This window comes from Neodiprion lecontei, chromosome 5, assembly GCF_021901455.1.
Source record: "Neodiprion lecontei isolate iyNeoLeco1 chromosome 5, iyNeoLeco1.1, whole genome shotgun sequence".
NCBI lineage: Eukaryota > Metazoa > Arthropoda > Insecta > Hymenoptera > Diprionidae > Neodiprion > Neodiprion lecontei.
The window spans coordinates 5,675,538-5,695,983 of record NC_060264.1 but is presented as its reverse complement, the minus strand read 5'-3'; the positions used below and the strand labels follow the sequence as shown (position 1 = coordinate 5,695,983).

The window sequence follows — 20,446 nt, the reverse complement described above, 5'->3', positions numbered from 1 at the left end:
TATCCATCGATGAAGATAAGACAGTTTTCAGGAAATCCTTATTACTATGTATTTCATTAGTCACTCGTGGACAAAGAAACTCATAGATGAACGAACTGGCGTTGAACTTGCGAACATAAAAAATGCCCTGTAATTTATTCTCGTAGCATTTACTTGACAGGGACTCACGCCAAAAACCCAAGGTGAACATTTTTTTCCTCCAAATCTACCAATTCTTACAAATTTCACTAATTTTTCACATTCCTTATCATAATTTTGTTCAAAAACGCTAAATTAACATGCATTTCCCGCACAAAAACCCAATGCATTTTATTCTAGAAATTTCGTAATTTCTTGCAATTTTTTTTCTGACTGTGATTCGTTGAACAGTTTCCTTACTTCTTGAAATGATTTTTTTGAAATTTCTCAACTTATTCTAGATATTTATCCGGTACGAAATGTTTGCACAGAATTGATATTTCTCGTTATTAAAGACGATCTATTTTCCCCAATAATACCTACACCAAGGTAAAGGTGAAACAATTTTGTGATTGGATTCATATTGTTTGAAAAATTTATATTGGATTCAACAGAACTTGGCTCTTTGGCACGCGTACGATAACCTGCAGTTGACTGATAAAACAAAAATACATATTCCCAATTATTCGATTCAAACAAGTTGAAATCCGATGAATATCTCCGGCCCAATGAACTCTTAATAGATGGCTCAATCTAAAACTCACTTCAACCTCGAAACTAACTGGCTTATTTCACCTCCGAAAATTATTTGCACGTTTCCAATTGCAATACGGAGAAAGGAAATTTTCTTCCAAGTTTTTTAATCGCAAATTCAAGCCCATTAATTGTCAGGAGAGCTATAATTGGGCTTTTACATTGAACTAAGAAAATGCGCGGTTCCAGTACACGTATGAAGTAGAAAAGCACGAAACAGCCGTGTCGGATGACTTTGTTTCGTCAGAAAAGATAAATAGCCCAACCTAAAATTAGCAATTGAATTACACTAATTTTCTAACATGTCATATCGTTGGTGACTTGTTAATCAACTGTATCTGCTTCAATTTTCCGTTTAATCACGGACTGATGGGATGATTAAAAAAAGAAAACACATGTACAGATTATTGTTACCTTCTCTATCGATGTCATTTATAAATAAAAAATTTTCTGTCAAAACCACAAAATCGTACAACATTCTCTGTACGTACCAGGGAAAATAATAAATTGCTGGGGCAGCAAGTGTTAAAACATAAAAGGTGCCAAAAAAAAAAAAAAATTGTTGCAACAGCTAAAATTTTGCAAGTCCAACTACCAACCTTGCTAAATTTGGAAACTCACTAATTGGCTGCACCTAAAAGCTTAAAAAATTCATACTCGTTCTATTAAACATCGAAACTAAGATTCTGTCCCGTGAAAGGGTGGGATTCTAATTCGCCTGGTTGAAAATCAAATTAACACCGAGAGAAATTTTCAGCTCCGGTTACCGCTCAGTCCTTGAGTAGTTTCATTTTTTACCACAATCGAAAAATATAGTCATAGGTAGAAAATGAGAATTAGTTTTATAGCTGTTACCGGAAAGTCTGGTATCCGTTACTATTCTTTCTCACTACGATCACTGTTGCTATATTTTCTTGTAACCGTTGCGAAAATTTAATGCCTGTGCAACAATAAATTGACGTTGAAGCCTTGTTTAACTAAAAAAGTAGAGTACACCTCAGAAAATGATTTTGCGTTGCAGTTACCAAAAAAGGATCGAAGATAGGGCAAAATTTTTACGCGTGCCTCGTTTTTCCTCACTTCAACAAATGAAATTTTTCTCAGTGAAGACATGCACCAAGAATAATTTCCATCAGAGGTGTGAGGGAATGCACGTAGGACCCGGAGGCATATTTCCGCGATGACGTTGCTTTTCTCTGTGCACCGCACATCGGCCATGCTTGTAGACAAACGTATCGTGTGTATAAATGGCTAAAACGACGAACGCTCTCGTCGGCTTCGGCCAGATGCGTTTTCCCGGATGTCCGTGGAACAATGCGAGCACTTCCGGCGGCAGCAAGGCCAGGTTGGACCCCTGCGGGGGTCGGGGCCCCCTGCTACACCTGCATCGGGACTCGGATCCAAAGCTTAATCACGGTCCGTAGTCACGCCGCTATTTTATTGCCGCCGATTTTCTCACTCAGTCTGATTACAGGTGCCATTCGTGTTGGACGTGCCCCATCTTGGCGCCTCAGAGCCTTCGGTCGAATTTTTTGTTGCTCAACACTGATCGGTGTTCATTTTCACTCAATTCCCTGCTGCGGCCCTCGAGGACGACGGGATTTCGCGGTCCTTGGAACCGTGAGAACGGGGAACCGGCGAAACGAAGGTGAATATAATTTTGAGTTTTTATTTATTTACTTTTTTGAAATTTTGTTTTTTTCATTTTAACCACCGCCCTTAGTTTTGATCGAGACATTTTTACAGCTGGTCGATCGGAAGGCGAGATTACGTGTAAAGATAACAACAATTTCGGTTATTTTTCGTTACTTCGGTATAATTCGATCATTGTACGAATATATCCACTCGATAGCACGCCGATCTTATTTCGCGCTTCGACGATCGTTCAATAATTCAAACGGCATTGTATTCCGGCGTATAATTACCGCTCAACAATTGTTAATTATTTGAGACGTATTACGCACGGGCCGATTAAATATCGAATCGATTACTTTCCGATTCCCCTATTCTCAATTCATTCGTCCTGCAGATTCAACCAATTCATATTCCGCCGAATAATGAATTCCTTTATATATGTACGTACAGCGTTATTTGTATATTCTACCGTATACCTTCGATCCAACTTTTTACCCGGATTAATCGCATCCCTTGATGCGAGGTTGGGACGTAAAAAGAAACTGTATAATTGAAGAAAATTTTACATATAATATAAATAAATTTCTTCGAATATTAATTAATATACTTCTCGTTTTATATTTTTTCACTTAACGTGACTTCTTATTTCATTCCTGTATTCAACACAATCATATAGAAAGAATATTTCGTTCGATAATTTGCTCAGGTTTTACAATTACTTTGTCGTTTATACAATAGAAGAGAAATTTTGCTTGAAAAGAGAAACAAAAAAAAAAAAAAAACAATCCAGTACTTTCTTCTTCTCAAAATTCAAGTGAAAAGGCTTAAGAATTTCATCGTCAATTTGTACGATTAGGAGAAGGCTAATGACGACGATTACGGCTAATAAAGTTAGAGCGCCCTTTTCTCCGTTTAGGGAATTGATATTCTCTTCTTCAGCGAGTCTGTTTTTTACTTCCCCATCGACTCTAGATACATCGCATCTAGGGCCGAAAGTGAATGCGGTCGATTAATTTCCCCGAAGGGTTGGAGAATTGCCGGAGGACTATCCCTTGGAGGATTCGCGAGAGCTGCACGTTCGTGAAATGCTAGAGGCTTTGGTATTTGACAGAGAGGTGCGCGTACATGGCGTGGAGAACGGGATTGCGTGCGGTTCGAAAACGCGATCGTCGACACAGTCAATGGCGAACAATATCCTTCCGTTTCCGGAATAAGACGCGTCTGTCGGGTACATTCACGCACTATCCGTATATTATACCCGACACACGCAGCGCAATTAATACACTTCGCGTTTGCATTTGCGCCCGCAGTCCGCACATTACTGGTGGGATAATGCAGCCTCTGGACTGCATCAATTATACAACACGTTCGCAACAATGTGCAGCTTGCGCACACTTGCGGTACACATCGCGCCCATTATTCACACTCTGTTAAATGCTGACTCGAGATTTTCAGAGCTGTATAAACATAAATTTAACCTAACCGTCAAAAGCAGAAGGACATAATTCACACGCTCCTTATTCAGCTACGCCTGCAAATTACCTCTTATTGCTGCTGGAAGTATAGTAAGCTCATTTTATCACTGAGAGAAATTTTTACTTCCGATTACCGCTCTGTCCTTAACTATTTTCATTTTTTACCACAATCGAACAATGTAGCTCTAGGTAGAAAATGAAAATTAACCGTTACTATTCTTTCTCATTGCGATCACCGTTGCTATATTTTCTCGCAACTGTTGCGAAAATTTAACGCTCGCGCAACGATAAATTGACGTTGAAGCCTTGTTTAACTAAAAAAGTAGAGTAAACCTCACAAACTGATTTTGCCTTGCAATTACTAAAAAAAGATCGACGATAGCGCAAAATGGTTATGCGTACCTCGTTCTTCGTAATTCCAACAATATTTAAACAGTTTTTTTAACAATACCTGGTTTACTGAATTTTTCTAGTTGCTATACGAATTGAAATTTTCCCTGCCTACGTTCACGGATTTCATCCTTTTTCTTTCGTCTAGACATTTTTCAAACAAATTTTCTCATCGTAATTTTTTCGCTCTAATTTATTGCCATATGTACATATATATATATATACATATATATATATATGTACATATATATATATATATAATTTTGACGATAAATTATCCTACGGTTATATTCAACGCATTGATTTAAATAACAGGCACCTCTTTTTTCTCATCTCTCGTTAAGCATTCTTTTGTTTTCCTTTACCTCATTTCATCTGCAAATGAAACTTAATTCGAAAAAGAAAGAACACACATAATTCTCAGCTTTTTTCCCTTGCCTTGATAGAAATTATTCATCGGAATTTCGTGCACAATTTAGCGAATTCTTTAGTCTTGTGATGAAATTTGAGAGCGAAACTGGGCAAAAAGGTTATAAAAATTGGACTCGATCGAAGACAATCAGCAGCAATTTATGAGCCAGAAGGTGATTGCTAGGGGTTCGATTTTCATTGTTAATATACAAACGGGACTAGCGGTTACACGGCCATTGTTAAATATGATCGTGCAGGAAACAGCTCGAGGCGTGAAAAATTTTTCCCCTTGATTCGAACAGGCCGACGTGACTAATTTATTGTCACGATAATTGAATGTCGCGACACACCGAAGTGCTACGTGCTTTTTTTTACGCGCTATAGTTGGTACGATATGCGGTCATCGTGTTGCGATTTCGAGCACCAAACACCGCGGGTATCAACGATAAATTGAAATTTCAATATACACATGGAACGAAGAAATGCGAAATTGCCGCCATTTCCCGTGAAGGGATGAAGAAATCAGCTTTTGATTAATCGAATGTCGGAGGGTTAAATTTCCCTGCGGAATTCTGTATATATACGAAACTGCAGCCAAAGGATCTGTCGCGATATGTTTGTCTGACAATAAAGCTAACGACTCGATAAATTCAAGATTTTTTTTTCCAATCTCACCATTTCAACGTAATTACACTCAGATATAATTTGGCACGAATCAAATTTAATTCGAAACGTTTTACCAACAAGGGAATTCAACGCGGTATGTAGGTACGATATATTCGCTAATTTATTTGAGCCGTTCACCTTCAATTAATTGTGTATGTAATTACAAGAACAGCGAGAAATATTACATACACAGGACTTTATTTCTGACTCAAATCTGGCCACATTATTGGGACTTGAAAAGAAGGAGCCGATACGTGTTTCGCAATATTGGATGTAAAATTGAGAACATAGATTAATGATGGAAAAATTCATCCTCAAAACTGGATAAAGGTTGACATTATATTTGAGTCGGGAATAATGTGAACATTTTTGACCTAAAAAGTGGGACGAAAGTGGCGTATTATTCCCTCTCAACTTTATTTCCCTCATCTGAATATGTAAATATAATGTCATACTTCCCCGCAAACTGATGTGTAACATCTTACCTCTCTCGTATGTGGAATTCGATGAGACTAATTTCGTGAATGCGACGGAAACGTGTAACAGGAAGTAGGGAGAATCGCGGGCTATTCAATTTATTGACTACTGTAAGATTCGCTCAATTTTTCTGCTTTACTCTTTTTCTTTTCCATCTTTAATTACATTTCTCCGTATTATAATTGATCATCATGTGAATTGTTGATGTTGTTAATATAGAATAAATTCCAGACAACTATTTTTATTGTATTTCCAAGATTTTTGAAAGGTTTCTTTTATTTTTAACAAGTATATTTTTAGGTGGGGGTGCCTTGACTCCCGCTGATCTACATTCGTACATTACTTGTACGCGTTGTTTCGATTTTCTCTTATTTTCTTTTCAAGTCAATAATGTGGCCAGAGTTGAGTCGTAAATAAATTCCTACATGTAACATAGGATTAAAAGTTGATTATTCCCTTGTTACATAACGTGGTATGTTTTTTCTTTTCAACAAAGACAAAAAGAAAAATGCGACATTTCGCAAAAGACCTTATCACTGAGAATTTACACAACTTTTCGCCGATTTTAACGATCAAAATTCACTTCAACCGTAAATAAAGATCTTAGTCTACAGGAATGCCAATCGAAACGGGAGTTTTCTGTGAAACTCACTGCCAGTAAATAGGCAACCGTAGCTAAATTTTGAACACGCACGAATGCAACACGTAGCTTTGGTCGCTCTATCCGGTGGCGTTTCAGCGACAACTTTCACAGAAAACTTCGGGTAGATATGAGAATTCGGAGGAACGATTCGAATGATTGAGCCTCGGTTATCCGCGTGCATTTTGCCTTGGAATCCGTCAAGTCTGCGAGACAATTAATTTCGGAGAGCAGATGTACGGACGGTGATCGAAATTCCTGCGGTAATTGTGGTTTCGGGCGAAGGTCTCTTACGGAGTGTGTGTATTATCGACTCTATCGGGGATAGGAGACATGCTCGATGAGGGTGTGTGGAAAAGTTTAGGAACCACGCTCTGTTGCCTTGGCTATTTACGCACGTACGTGTGAGTGTCCGTTCTGCACATGTGTAACGCGTGTAATAACCACTACACTTTGCGACACGACGATCGAGTTCAGGCTCAGGGCTATTGCCCTATGAATTCGAGGCTTTCATTCGATCATCTTCACCGAACTTCGAAGCTGCAAGCGAAGATAGATGGAAGATTAGGAAATATTGTTGACATCTTTTTTCACTGGCTCCTAACAATCCTCGGATATCTTATTTATTCTAGTCTGAAATATAGATCTCCTCGAGAGATTATGATCGGGCAAAGTATGGATTTAAGTGATTTTTTACATACACTTTTGTGTATCCAAATATTGTTTTACATATCGTTTGGTAAAATGAAGTCAACCAAAAAGTTGTGGAAATTTTTCTGATCTTGACATCCAACGAGTTCAATGATAAATCTGAAAAGAACGTTTGCATTTGTGAATTATCGAACTTTCCCGCCAGCTGATAATATTGTTATTTCGGATCTTCGTACCTGAGAACTTGAGATGCGATAAAGATAGATGTTTGAAAATAAAAAACAATAATGAACTTTGGTTCAATTACTCACAATTTTTCTCAGTCAAAGCAATTTATTTTAAAGGAATAAAAATCTCCGAGTATGGACGTTTTTTTATTTCATTTGAAATAAAATGCGACACGTGACGAACGGGAGGAATTGAAGCGCAGCGTCTGAAGCACCGGTATTAAGATTAACGATTCTATCTTCCAGAGGAAGCGAGTTAAGTGATAATAAGAAATTGGATATACCGGCGAGACTTCAGCTTGTTAATTACGACACCTCTGATGAAACATCCAACCATATATAGAGTAATGAAGAGTATTCGGAATATTAATGAATCTGCAGCTAAGCGTACGTATAGCTGGTATCGTAACAACTATAAAGGTGTATAATTCACTCTTGAATTACGTTATAAAGTTCTGCAACGAGCTGGCGAGTACATATCTTCTCTGAAATGATCGCAGGTCGATTGCTTTTCCAGTTACGCGGAGTTCGCGTACCGCGATCGTAACGTAAAAAATATCCGATCCCATTGCCGGTTATGAAACATGTCACGCGTTCGATCTGGTGTCGGAAAAAAAAAATCTGGTGTGTAAAATAAAATTTGATACGACGTGGTTGATCCTGCAGATCTCGCTGAGCGATAAAAAGAGAAATCGTTGTGTATTTTGTCCCTGCAACGATTATATTCGCGTCGAGGTCTCTTGGCCCATTGTAGAGAAGAGTCGTAAAACGGTTTGCTATGATGGAACTATCGCGAGATGGGGGCAGAGATAATTATTGTCACAAACATGTACGGCATTCGAACATTGTCCGACATTACCACCACCATTATCACCCACCGCAACGGGTAAGCCGGTATATTTTATCCTTTTCAAACTTACCGTCTCACCGACCAGTACATCAACAGTCACCGAACGATTTAGTCAACTTATTTTCACGTTCCTCGGATTATTTTCACGCGTGATATATTTTCCCGGGTATTGGATGCAGAGTTTCGCTTAATCGATAAGCGAAACAATATATTGTGCGAAAGCGGGGATAATTTCGTGCGGTGAAGATCGTTCGGTGACGTGAAAAAATTTATCTCTGATTCGATTCGTTTTATTAATCTTTCACTTTCGACATCGTACCAATGGATTTACCGCCGGTTCGTATAACGCAACAATCTGTTAGATGCTTCGATATTATCGCGCACAATTAATGGACAACTATCATAAAATTTTCCGATGAATGTATAGCACATCGTTGACCCTTGTTCTGCGTTCACCGAGTGAAAATGGCATAATCCAATTCTAATTGTGACGAATTTAATGGTCTGATTGCAGAGTATTACCCCAAGTGACATGACCACTTGATTTACCGTGAGCACTCAACTTTCAAAATGAGAAAAATCCATGATATGTTCAGTATGGTTCAAGCTATCACGGTACTCACCATTCTCAAGATGCTCACCAACGGTAAGCAGCCAGCTATACTTTCTTTACCTTGTTTCGCGAACACGCTCGAGTAGTAATGGTCAAGAGGCTGAGAGCCGGAGATTCAGTAGTAAGAGTAGAAATTGTGGCAGGCAGCGGGAGACTCGACTTCGAGCTAAACTAATTCAATTTGTCTGCAAGTTGTAATTCCGACAAAGTTCTTCATCTTATTGAGAGAGAGATAGAGAGAGAGAGAGAGAGAGAGAAAGAGAGAGAAAGAAAAGAATCCATCACTTTGCAATAAAAGCAGCGAAGAGAAATCAAAATGTTAAATTAAATGATACGTCTATTTACTAGGATGGGAAAAGGTAAAGTGGCGCGTACAGTGAATGACTGAAAATCATACAAAAGAATCTATAAATCGGCATTGTCAAAATCTGATGGCGTAACTTCCGTTTCCGGTAACAGTACGTGGAACCACGGGTGCTCTTGGAATTTCCGCGCGGTTTACACGGCCGACCGTCAGTCTGTTTTCAGGTGGTCGAATTTTCTCTTTTACAACGTGTGGGTCAAATAATTACCAATACCGTTTCTCAACGGTATCGATTCATTGGTGGAAAAGTTCGGGATATTGTTGTAAACGAGAAAAGAAAATAAATAAAAACGTGACTAAATGTCATCCACGAGAAGGAAAAAATTTAAAACGAACTGCAGAACTGCGACCGGATGTGCAAAATGGGCGTAGACAAATCAAATGATGTCACACGGTTGCGAAATTGCGCAAAACGAATGTATTATAACGTGTGACGAGGTATAACCGCTGCACCGCCAATTCGTATACAATAAATATAGAAATTTCCCGGTAGAGATGACGGTGCGATCGTGTGTTGCAGCTTTTGTTTAATTTTCAATTTCACATTTATACATACATTCGACGGCAGCCTCGAAATTAGAGGAAAACAATGGTGTGCGTTGATATTATCGATCTGAAATGAGCCTAATTTTTGATCGCAGCTCAAACGACCTGCAACGGTGGCGCGGGAAGAGTAGTTTACGAAAGATTACCCGACCAGCAATTGCAAGGTTTTGACGACGAAGTGGTAAGTGGAAAAAAAAAACACTTTTCTCAACATTACACGCGTTCGCCAGCAGATTGGTTTCCCGATCGTACGTTGAAAAATGATAACGACTCACGTTTTCAGGTCAGAGACTCGGCGCCTCCCTTCAGGGTTCTAGAAAAGTGCCAGGAGCTTTGCCTGCGCGATAGAACAGCAACTAACAACCTTGTCCGGGCGTGCACAAGCTTCGACTTCCAGCCGGGGAGCAGAATCGCATCTTTTAGCGGTACCGCCGAGTACGAAGAGAGCACCTGCTACCTGACCAGGGAACAAGCACTTCCCGAAGGTATCGGGAACCTGATGCTCGTGCCGAACAGCGTCCACTTTACGGAAGTCTGCCTGATGTGTGAGTATCGAATGGTTGCAGAATGTCGATCGTTATGTTACAGCGTGTGAGGATGTAATAGATGTTCAGAAACTAAATCGCACGGTTGGTTTCAGCTAATAGGATAGAAAGGGAGTGTCCGAACCGTCGCTACGTATTCGAAAGACATCCGCGGAAGAAGCTTAAACTTCCGATGACTGATTTGAAGGAAGTCAGCGCGGCGAACAGGACCGATTGCGAGGATAGGTGAGTTGGATGAGAGTTGGGATCCTACCGTGGATCCTTAAAGGACACGATAAATTTCGTCTCGGTTTTGTTTACAGGTGTCTGAACGAGTTCAGCTTCGTCTGTCGGTCGGCGACTTACGACGCTGCGCTGAGAAGCTGCTCGTTGAGTCGTTTCACGCGAAGGACTCACCCCGAGCTCCTGGAGGACGACCCGAACTGCGACTACCTCGAGAACACCTGTCTAAATGGTGATACAATTGAGAAGTTGAGTCGAGTTTAATCCCGAATTTGTTCTAACGGTGGTAATTTTATCGCAGCCGAAAGACGTTGCGACGGATTGGCCGTCTTCGTCAAGGAAGAGAACAAGCGGCTTCGCGGACCCTTCGAGGTTGACATCTACACAAACCTGACCCTCGACGAGTGCCAAGGCCTTTGTCTAAGGGCAGACAAGTACTTCTGCCGCAGCGTGGAGTTCGACGACCAAACGAGACAGTGCGTGATTTCGGAAGAGGATTCGGTCTCGCAGAAGGACGACATCGGGATCAGCAGCAGCCCAAGTTACCACTTTTACGACCTTGTCTGCCTGGACAACCGTAAGATATTGCTTTCCGTCTCGTTGAAATATACCTTTCGACGGTATTCGTCGCCCGCCAACTCTGTCATGTTGACGGTTTGCTGGTACCTCCGTTTTCCCGCTAATAAAACGTAGAACGTTCGATAGCGAGGGGCTCCGAGTACCCCGACAACAGCGTGACATCCCACCTATTTGCCGACGGTCGACGACCGGACACCGCCTTCCAACGGTACCGGAACTCCCGGCTCAGCGGTGAATTTCACTCGGAAATAACCGGCAGAAGCCTCAGCGAGTGTCTCGACGAGTGCCTCAGGCAGACCAGCTTCCAATGTCGGAGTGCCGTCTACTCCGAGCACTTCCATACCTGCCGTTTGAGTAGATTCAACAAACGGGACGGTCACAGGATCATATACGACGCGGACTACGATTACTACGAGAATTTGATGCGTAAGTCGAATGGTTTCTGCATAACTATCCTTGTCCATTGTGAAACTGAACGGAGCGGTATCGGCAAGGTCAATATTCCGACACTGCGCCGTGGGTTGAAAGCTATACGATCGTAATGCTAACAAGCTAGCGACAAAAACAATAATTTCACGGGAGTATAATTCATGACGTGGCAACCGATGCGTGTCCCCCTATTATTCAAGTGCAAATACTTCAGGGGGATCCATTGTTTCCATCTGACGTCAGAATCACGCCGAGTAGATAAACCGCATTTCAATCCATCAGATCATTCGTGATACGTATACGTATAACTGCTCGCATTCCTTTTTATCCGCTCCTTCTTGGTCCACTGCAGATCAATACATGGACGGTGACCGGGATGTTCCCGGGTACAGACCGGACCCTGTGGGCCAGGACACGAACCAGGGAAGGCCGACTGTAGGGAGACCAGGTAGGTAGCCGACTGGCAGAGCCCCGTAGCGTTGGACTCTCGAGATTCGCACCGTTGAATGGTACGTGAAAGTTTTCTTCCCGCTCCGCAGGTTACCCGGACGACGCCGCATATCCCTCGAACAACAAGGGAGACAGATATCCGAATCGATATCCAGGGTGGGACAACAGACTTCCGGACGATAGATACCCGCCCGTTGGTGGCAATCGGTACCCCATTCCCGGCGATAGATATCCAGACGATGGTTACCCGCTGCTTGGGGCTGGTCGACCCCCCGTTTCTGACCACAGATACCCGTCTGGAGGTGGCCGATTTCCTATTCCTGGTGATAGGTACCCGGATGATAGATATCCGCCTGGTGGTGACCGGTACCCGACATACGGAGGCAGGTTTCCGGTCGACAGGTATCCCCCGACTGGACCCAGTCGCTACCCCATCGGCGATCCCTTGGACCCGAGCCGATTTCCTACAGGAGGTGGCGGCGGACGGTATCCCCCTGAACCGGCTGATCGGTACCCAACTGGTCCTGACCGCTATCCTGGAGGAGGATACCGCTATCCAACCACCCTTGAACGCTACCCCGAAGACCCTCTTGATCGAATACCCATCGGAACTGGTGGCAGCAGGTATCCTCTTGATCGATATCCCGTCAGCGATCGGTTCCCGGAACGTGATAGAGACCGGTAAGATATCCAGAGACCTGAGAGGTTCAGGAATTGGTACAGTATTTACAAATTTTTAAAGATGTTATTATTTGAAGCCTATTCAACATGGTATTACACAGTCTCAAACAGATTTGAAATACGATAAATATTTCTCCATGTGCACACCGTCAGACTAGTTTAGATCAGTCACAAATGATTCTGATTTGCGCATAACTCTTCACAATATTCGCCCTTGATGAAGACAGACTGACTCTCGATTTTCACCAACTAAGCCATAAGCATTGACGGTCTAAGCTGAACTTTCTTTCCATGAACCATAATCGATTCCACGCCTTCCAACATGACTCGTCCTCAACAGCTACCCCGGGGGCATAAGCGCGAATGGAATATACCCGAGTGGTTTCGAGGACGATATTCGCGGTACGAAAGGAGGGTACGGAGGTCGTCCTCTCTATGGTGGAATCGGGAGTCGTCCTCACGGACCGTCGCGGCCCATGGATGGATACGACAGCAGCTACGGCGGAATTGGTGGTCGACCTCACGGACCGTCGCGACCCTTGGATGGCTACGACAGCAGCTACGGTGATAACGGTATAATCGGTGGAGGCTACGTTGGGGAAGGTGGAGTCCACCAAACGAGACCATTCGGGTCGGTTGGCGGGGGTCCGATAATAGGCAGACCTCCATTGATATCGAGGTGCGAGGACCAGGACAACTTTCGGCAGGTCGGTCAGCGGACCAGGGTGCGAAAGCCGTTCGTCCGAAGATACACGACAGCCTCTTCCCTCGCAACTTGCGAACGAGAGTGCGCCGACGCCAGGGACTTCGTCTGTAGGTCCTTCAACTTCAGACCATACGCCGCTCCCTACGGCGCTGAGAGAGACAACTGCGAGCTCAGTGACAGGGATTCCCGCGACATGGAGATGGGCGATCCCGTCTACTACGACAGGAGCTCGGACTATGATTTTTACGAGAGAAACGGGAGACAGGGAGTCGAGGACGAGTGTCTCGACGGTTAGTCAGTCGCTTCACTCGAATACCATCAGGAGGTCGTCTCATTTCTGACACTTTCTTCACTTTCTTCGCTTTCAGTGAGTCAAGTTTGCAGCGAAGAGGGCATGGAGTTCACTCTCCGAACGCCCGAGGGTTTCATTGGCCGAATTTACACTTACGGGTACTACGACCGATGTTTTTTCCGAGGCAACGGAGGGACCGTCAACGTCCTCAGGATCAGCGGAGCTCAAGGATATCCGGAATGCGGTACCCAGCGAGTGAGTATAAGCAGCAGTAAAAAATGTGCCACAACGAGAAAACTTGAAGAATGACACCGTATCTTACGCTGTGTTTTCAAGTATGGTGATACCATGACGAACATAGTGGTGGTCCAGTTCTCGGACTACGTCCAGACCGGTAGGGACAAGCGTTTCAACCTCACCTGTCTCTTTCGCGGACCAGGAGAGGCTGTCGTCACATCCGGCTACATCGGTGCCGGGTATGCCAGGTCATATAACTTGTGTGTTTTTGCTCGAGTGCACGAGTCGCTCCTTTCCATCTTATTGTTAGCCAAAGCGAAAGTGAAATGTTTCCATGGAGCTTTTTGATGGCGTATCTGACAGACGCTCGTAGTTTGCTTCGCACGTTGCATGGAGTTAGCCGCACCTTAATGCATTTGCTTGATAAATCAATCTTCGCATCTCGGTCTAACCTTAAAAAGTTCCCCCAGCAGTGCTGGATCACCGATACCGATAGAATATCTACCCGCTGAAAACACGCTGAGTTCGAGAGTCCGGCTGTTGATCCTGTACCAGGGGAGACCAACGACCACCATAGCAGTCGGTGACCCTCTGACCTTCAGGCTGGAGGCTCAAGACGGGTAAGTGGGTAGAATTCAAACACCCTTGTCGCTGAAAAGCTATCGGTTGTCCGTCACAACTATGTTCCAGGTACAACTACGTCACGGACATCTTTGCTACCAACGTCATAGCCCGAGATCCTTATTCCGGAAGAAGTGTACAATTAATCGATAGATACGGGTGAGGATACGAGAACGATTTTGATCCAATCAGCGTTTGGTTTCGAGATACCACAGTGTTCTTTTTGTTTTCAAAACCAAACGTGCAGCTGCCCAGTGGACAACTACGTGTTTCCGGGTCTTGACCGTCTCCGGGAAGACAGTTTGGAGGCTCGTTTCAACGCTTTCAAAATTCCGGAGTCCAATTTCCTGGTCTTCGAGGCCACCGTTCGCACTTGCAGAGACGGATGTCAGCCAGCTTACTGTTCGGGAGGCGCTGGTCGAAGCGAACCATCCTTCGGTAGGAGGAGAAGAGACCTTGGAGACGTGACTTTGATGGACGAGAACGAGGAGGACCAAGTCAACGTCACAACAACGGCCGCCTCCGCCGCATCCAACGTCCAAAACAGCACGCGAAATGACGAAGAGGACGAGAATGAAGAGGAACACGTGAGGGAGATGATCGAGGTGCGATTCGGAAGGATCAAGCGTTGATCAAAGGGTAAAAGTGACCGAATTTTCACTGTTTATCCTTCGTTTAACAGGTCTTCGACTCTCGGTATGATATGATCGAGGACAACATGGTCGAGAAGCATACCAAGGTCTTCGAATCCGTTTGCATCACACCCAGCGAGTATTACGGACTTGTTGTGGCTGTCGTTGGGCTGGTTGTTCTTCTCGTATCCGTAGTTCTGCTCTCAATGCTCGTTTACAGGTAACTGACGTACCTAAATCTATCAACAGTAGAAGCTTGGGTCAATTTTTTTTGAGTAGAATCAATGCTCTCCGTAAATTTCACCACGTTACTCAGTCGTTGAATCCTTGCATTGTAACCGTTTTTAATAAACCGATCAGGAAATACGCCTATTCGATAATCGTGAAGAACAGAAACGCTGACAAGTCTTCGCATCGCAGCAGCAATCCCGAAGACGCGTACAGCACACGAGCGCAGAATAATTTTTCATTTCTGAGATCAGGACTTCAGAAGCCTTTTCAGTCGACGTAAGTTAATTGAAATGCGATGTACCTTAAATTTCGTTTCTTAGTGCAATTTCTGCATATAATTCACCTAACGAAACTTCTCTTCAGATCGATTTCCAGATCGTTGAGTCACGTCATCAATCAACGATTGACAAGTTCCGGTGGTCTGGAAGGCGCCGTAGGATTAGCGGGAACAAGACGGGCGGGATTTGATCCCAGCGAACCGATTTACACCGATCCTTCACTCTTTGAAAGCGCTCACTGTTCGGGGAACGAACCAAAATCGGCACGAAATGAAAACTTTCATCTGATGTAAAGGTGGGGGCAAAAAGGAATGACAAAATTTTTTGATCTATAAATCAAAGAAAAAATATACTCTTATGAAAATTTCTCGCGGACGCGCTGCGATGCTTCAAATGATATGTCTGATGCATCAAAGACGTCTTTTTCATACGGATGAAGCTTCGAATCAACGTCGTCATTTTTATGACTTTTGAAAATCAATCTTATTCCAATTAATCAATCTTATATATACCTGTGAAGTAATCGAACTTAATATGATGCAATTTTTAAAGCACAGTCAGTCATCGGTTAATTCTGTAACGATTTTCTCGATTTTCACGTACCCGGAATTCCCAGCACTTTTATACATTTAACATATAACTACTGCCGACGACAACTGCCCGAAATATTTCATACGATCGATGTATGAACATTCTGCATGTTTAGTAAAGTTGATGAGAAAATATAATTTGTTTTTTTTTTCAATAAAAGGTACAATATGTTTGTTCCACAGAGTGTAAAGTGGATTCATGTGAGGCTTGAATAATTTCTGGTTATCTTAAAGTATGGAATTTCAAAAATTGTCTGTATCAATGAATTTTGAGCAAGCTGTACACCGGCCTGATTCACTAAAAGCGAAGGAAAACAATAAGAAAGTGTCACACTGTCTGTATGCACTACAATTAAAAGTAGAAATTAAAAAATTGAAAGTAGTAATGAACAAAATAATTGATCAATTAATTGCAAATACTAATCTTACGTAATGTCAATTTGAATCTAGACTAGGTATAAATAGATATATACTTTAGGGTATTTTGTGTTAACGAACGCGTATAATGTAGGATGTATGTAATAGAATTATATTTATTTGAAACAGACAGCGACGGATCGGCCAGACGGAATAATCGCGAAGCTCTATAAAGCGCACTGTGAATCTATTTTACGCGTTTATATAATTTGTATATGTTAGAATAGATAAATGATACCTTACGGTTGGAAATTTCCATTCAGTTCTCAATGAACTGTTGAATCGGAGTTGAATTTTAAATTCTACAGAAACGCGAAGAACAATGAGCAACAATAAAAGGAAGATATTACATTGTTTGAAAAATTATAGTATTTTGAAAAGTGCGTTATACAATGATATTTTTTTTTCTCTTGAATTGAAAATAAACCGCATAATCTATTACTGTATATGTATGATACTAACATTGAATTTGAAATAAGGTAGTCATTAAGACCGTTAAAATTAACAAAAACACAAACAAGGTATGCAATTTTTTATATTTATTAAACTGTACGAGACGATATTTAATATATCTGTTTATACGAAATAAACAAAAACCCCATTGAAGCAACAATCCAAGTTTATCACTCGTCGCATATAATCAGTGTGCTCAAACTGTACGAATGTTTTTCTTTCTTTTTCTTTTTTGAGATACCGAGTACAAACATTAGGCTGGATTTTCTTAAACTTTTTTTTTCTTCTTGCGTACCCTTAGAAAAGTTATTTTTCAGCCTCGAACGAAGCCTCGTGAAACCGGAGCTCGGTACCAAAATTGTAAAAGGTTACTCATCCGGTTTGGATTTTTCAAACACTCTAACCGAAATATCTCTAAAACTGTACAGGTTGGGAGGCTGTTTTTAGTTTTACTTTACAGATTATAAAGTTTTCTATAAAACAAAAAGGTCGAAACTACTATACACCTGAATGTTCATCTTGTATTCGATGCGACCGTTTATAGTTGAGTGCATTGAATAAATGAAGATGCTTATTACCTTGTCAATTCTTATCTCACCCGTGTTCTAAACTGATACAAGTAACGTCTTTTAGAATCCTACTACCGAATACCGGTTTCACGAGGCTTCGTTTGAGACTAAACACTAACTTTTCGAACAGCACGTAAAAAGAAAAAAGAAAAAGGTTGAAAAAAAAACCGGTCTAATAAGCATAGACGAAGCGAAATAAGTAAAAAAGCGACTTCAATCAACGAGCCCACCAAGCAATTGAGAAATGAAACGCAACCGCATTGGCGATTGCGGGAAATGACGTCACGACGATTAAAACCAGACCCATCCGGTGACTCAGTCCTCCTTAAGTCTGTCCAGTTTGTAGGTGAAAAAAAGCATTCTCAGCCTGGCCTCCTCCTTGCGATACCGAACCTCCTCGAGCCGGATCCTCGCCTCCTCCTTCTGCATCGCGGCAATGTCGACCTTGATCTGAGCCTCGGAAAGAGCCAAGACGTGCAATTCCTCACTCCGCTGGGCCGCACTGCCGATTCTGCGCTGCAGACGATTTTGGGGAATCCTGCAGGGGGACGGAACGCTTGGCCGAATGCTATTGCTCCGGATGCAGAAAGCTCCGCGAGCATCAGCGATCGCCGGATCCTCCGTGTCGGAGTGGACGTCTTCTATCGAGGACTCCGGATCGGTCATAAACTTCTCCGGACAGTCGCCCATCGGGCCGACCGAGGGTGGCAGCTCCATCTTCGCCTCGGTCAAACCGGAAGTCAGCACCGCAACCCCTGGCGGTGGCTCCTTTCCCTCAAGGTCACCTCGCTGACTACCCTTCAGCGCCATCTTCGAGGCCTTTGAGGCAGGCACGCTCTGCAGGGTGAACGGCTCCGAAGCTTTTGGCTCGAATACCACGTTCGGCGGAAGTCCGACCGTGCTCGCCGAAGTCGAAGTGTCTATGGAATTTTGACCCGAAGTGCCGTCCTGCCAATTCGACAAACTCAGCCGCAGACGGTCGGAGGATATATTGTGATTTGGGCCCTTCGACGTCGGCCTGTTGTGAGAATTGTTGTATGGATCGGGTTAGAGCGGCTTGAAAACGGTCGCATCTGGCATGGATGAAAATGTTTAAAACGTAGAGATGACACATCGACGACTTTCTTCATTCTGTGACGTGTTTCAAAAATCATCGAAATATTCATGCGTCAAATCGTAAAATTTTTTCAAAGAATCGAGCGTGTAATTTACCGCATGATTTATCTTGTAAATTGGATAAGATATATAAGAAATTATATAATAAATTTGAAGAAGCACGAATCATCGAATATACAGGATCGAAATTTATACAGTTGATTATACGATTTTTGATCTAGTATATCTGATGATTCGTGCTTTCCTAATTTATTATGTGATTTCATGTATATTTTATCGCAAAATAAATTATGCAACAAATTATACGTTGAATACTTTCAAAACATGCTAATTCGAATCGGTGATAAAAATCACCCCTAAATCTTACTGTTTTAACTCCTCGCTCAGAAAAGGGTTGTGCAGTTATAAGGGTGATGATACCGTGCACATTATTCTCAGTTGATTACAGTGATCAATAATATCCGAGTAGTTTTACCAAAAAACTCAACGTTATCATCGAGAATCCCTAATAAAAAAAACTATTTGAGAATAAACTCTCAAGTGAGGGATGGTTTCACCTCTTTTACCCCGAATTAGTACATGAAAATATCTATCGAACGTATTTATATGTAATCCTACCACAACAACATATCACAGAAGAATGAATGGAATCGACGAGGTAGACTTCGGGTATTTTCCCTGCGAATTTCTAAATTTCAACCGATTTTTTCAATCAGATAAACAGAAAACTTCCATCGCACGAAACGATCTACTTTACCCGGATCGTTTTTCCTCCCGATTCCTCTTGCAAGCCTTCATGTTTTCCCAACAGCGTCTGAGCTGAACCGAAGACCTTGTCGCGTAAGGACCAACGAGAGCGTTGTACTCTTCGGCTAGTTTGGTCCAGGCCGATTTTCGCTTGCACATTGAAGTCGGATCGGATTTTTTATCCTCAACATCACCGTGCTTGTTTATCAAAGTGATGAGGATTTCACGCTCCTCGAAACTGTACGTTTTTCGCGTACCCTTCGAGGACGAAGACGACGACATTTTCTTGCGCCGAGAGTTCATCAGCAAGAAACAAACAAACGAAACTCTGTTGTTTCGCCGCCTGCCACGTTTTGCCAATTCATTCTCCAGACGGTCCGATCGAGGATCGATCCCCGATAAGATATAATTTTTTTTAAACATATTTAACTCCGAACGGAAAACGCATTTATTCAAGGCTCCGTTCGTTAGCTGAAAAGCATACACCAATACGCTCGGAATTCTGTAAAAATTAATCGTCAAGGATTCATCAATGAGTAATCCTTAACTCGACTCGTTAGTCTGTAGAATCGTCCCCGATGGCGCCACTAACTTGGTAGAGAATAATGACACCGGTCTGAAGTTGGCAAGAACGCGAATTTACTTTTAGGCTGCTGAGAAAACGAACAACAAGATTAAACCTTTGGCTAAAATTAGTCGACAATGACGGAGTGCTAATTAGTTGACGTTCTCTTCCAGGTTCATATCGCTAATTAGCTCAGGCAAATCCACGATATTACCGATCGAGTATCTACACTAAAATAAAGATCGATCACGGAGGTTCCGCAACGAACTTTGATCCTGACTCCAGTGACTGGCATCAAGCTTCGTAGCTTTTCAAAAACGGGAATCTAACCGGTCAGAATAACAAGTATTTTCCACGACCGGATCAGCGATGACTCAGAGTCTCTGACCCCCCACAAAAATGCACCTGTCCTCGTTACTATGACGCAGAA

General features: G+C 42.4%; 2 protein-coding genes across 4 annotated transcripts; one reads left to right on the top strand and one right to left on the bottom strand.

The window, feature by feature from the left end:
* Positions 1-2,192: 2,192 nt before the first annotated feature.
* On the top strand, positions 2,193-17,179 carry LOC107217352. Of its 3 annotated transcripts, none has more exons than XM_046741665.1 (19): positions 2,193-2,359; positions 8,648-8,779; positions 9,752-9,837; positions 9,940-10,201; positions 10,297-10,426; positions 10,504-10,655; positions 10,725-11,000; positions 11,117-11,428; positions 11,784-11,879; positions 11,971-12,562; positions 12,903-13,558; positions 13,637-13,815; positions 13,897-14,036; positions 14,268-14,417; positions 14,488-14,577; positions 14,666-15,023; positions 15,101-15,270; positions 15,411-15,557; positions 15,645-17,179. In XM_046741665.1, exons 2-19 carry the CDS (start codon positions 8,704-8,706, stop codon positions 15,850-15,852), a joined length of 4,080 nt encoding a protein of 1,359 aa, XP_046597621.1. In that variant the 5' UTR covers positions 2,193-2,359; positions 8,648-8,703; the 3' UTR covers positions 15,853-17,179. The 3 variants fall into 3 exon arrangements, with proteins under 3 accessions (XP_046597621.1, XP_046597619.1, XP_046597620.1); XM_046741663.1 differs by having other exon boundaries at positions 14,259-14,417; XM_046741664.1 differs by having other exon boundaries at positions 13,897-14,045; positions 14,271-14,417.
* A 126-nt stretch (positions 17,180-17,305) lies between these two features.
* Positions 17,306-20,165, bottom strand: LOC107217323. Its single transcript, XM_015654820.2, has 2 exons — positions 19,462-20,165; positions 17,306-18,606 (listed from the first exon to the last, which is right to left on the bottom strand). Exons 1-2 carry the CDS (start codon positions 19,872-19,874, stop codon positions 17,904-17,906), a joined length of 1,116 nt encoding a protein of 371 aa, XP_015510306.2. The 5' UTR covers positions 19,875-20,165; the 3' UTR covers positions 17,306-17,903.
* Between the last annotated feature and the right edge of the window lie 281 nt (positions 20,166-20,446).

What these genes read in the sequence shown, in the direction of transcription:
- LOC107217323 (XM_015654820.2), bottom strand. Translation starts at nt 19,874, where the DNA reads ATGTTTAAAAAAAATTATATCTTATCGGGGATCGATCCTCGATCGGAC. An exon ending in CGGGAGGAAAAACGATCCGG is followed by an intron (nt 18,607 to 19,461) that starts GTAAAGTAGATC and finishes TTCTCACAACAG; the next exon opens with GCCGACGTCGAAGGGCCCAA.
- LOC107217352 (XM_046741663.1), top strand. Translation starts at nt 8,704, where the DNA reads ATGAGAAAAATCCATGATATGTTCAGTATGGTTCAAGCTATCACGGTA. An exon ending in CGGAATGCGGTACCCAGCGA is followed by an intron (nt 13,816 to 13,896) that starts GTGAGTATAAGC and finishes TGTGTTTTCAAG; the next exon opens with TATGGTGATACCATGACGAA. An exon ending in AGGCTGGAGGCTCAAGACGG is followed by an intron (nt 14,418 to 14,487) that starts GTAAGTGGGTAG and finishes ACTATGTTCCAG; the next exon opens with GTACAACTACGTCACGGACA.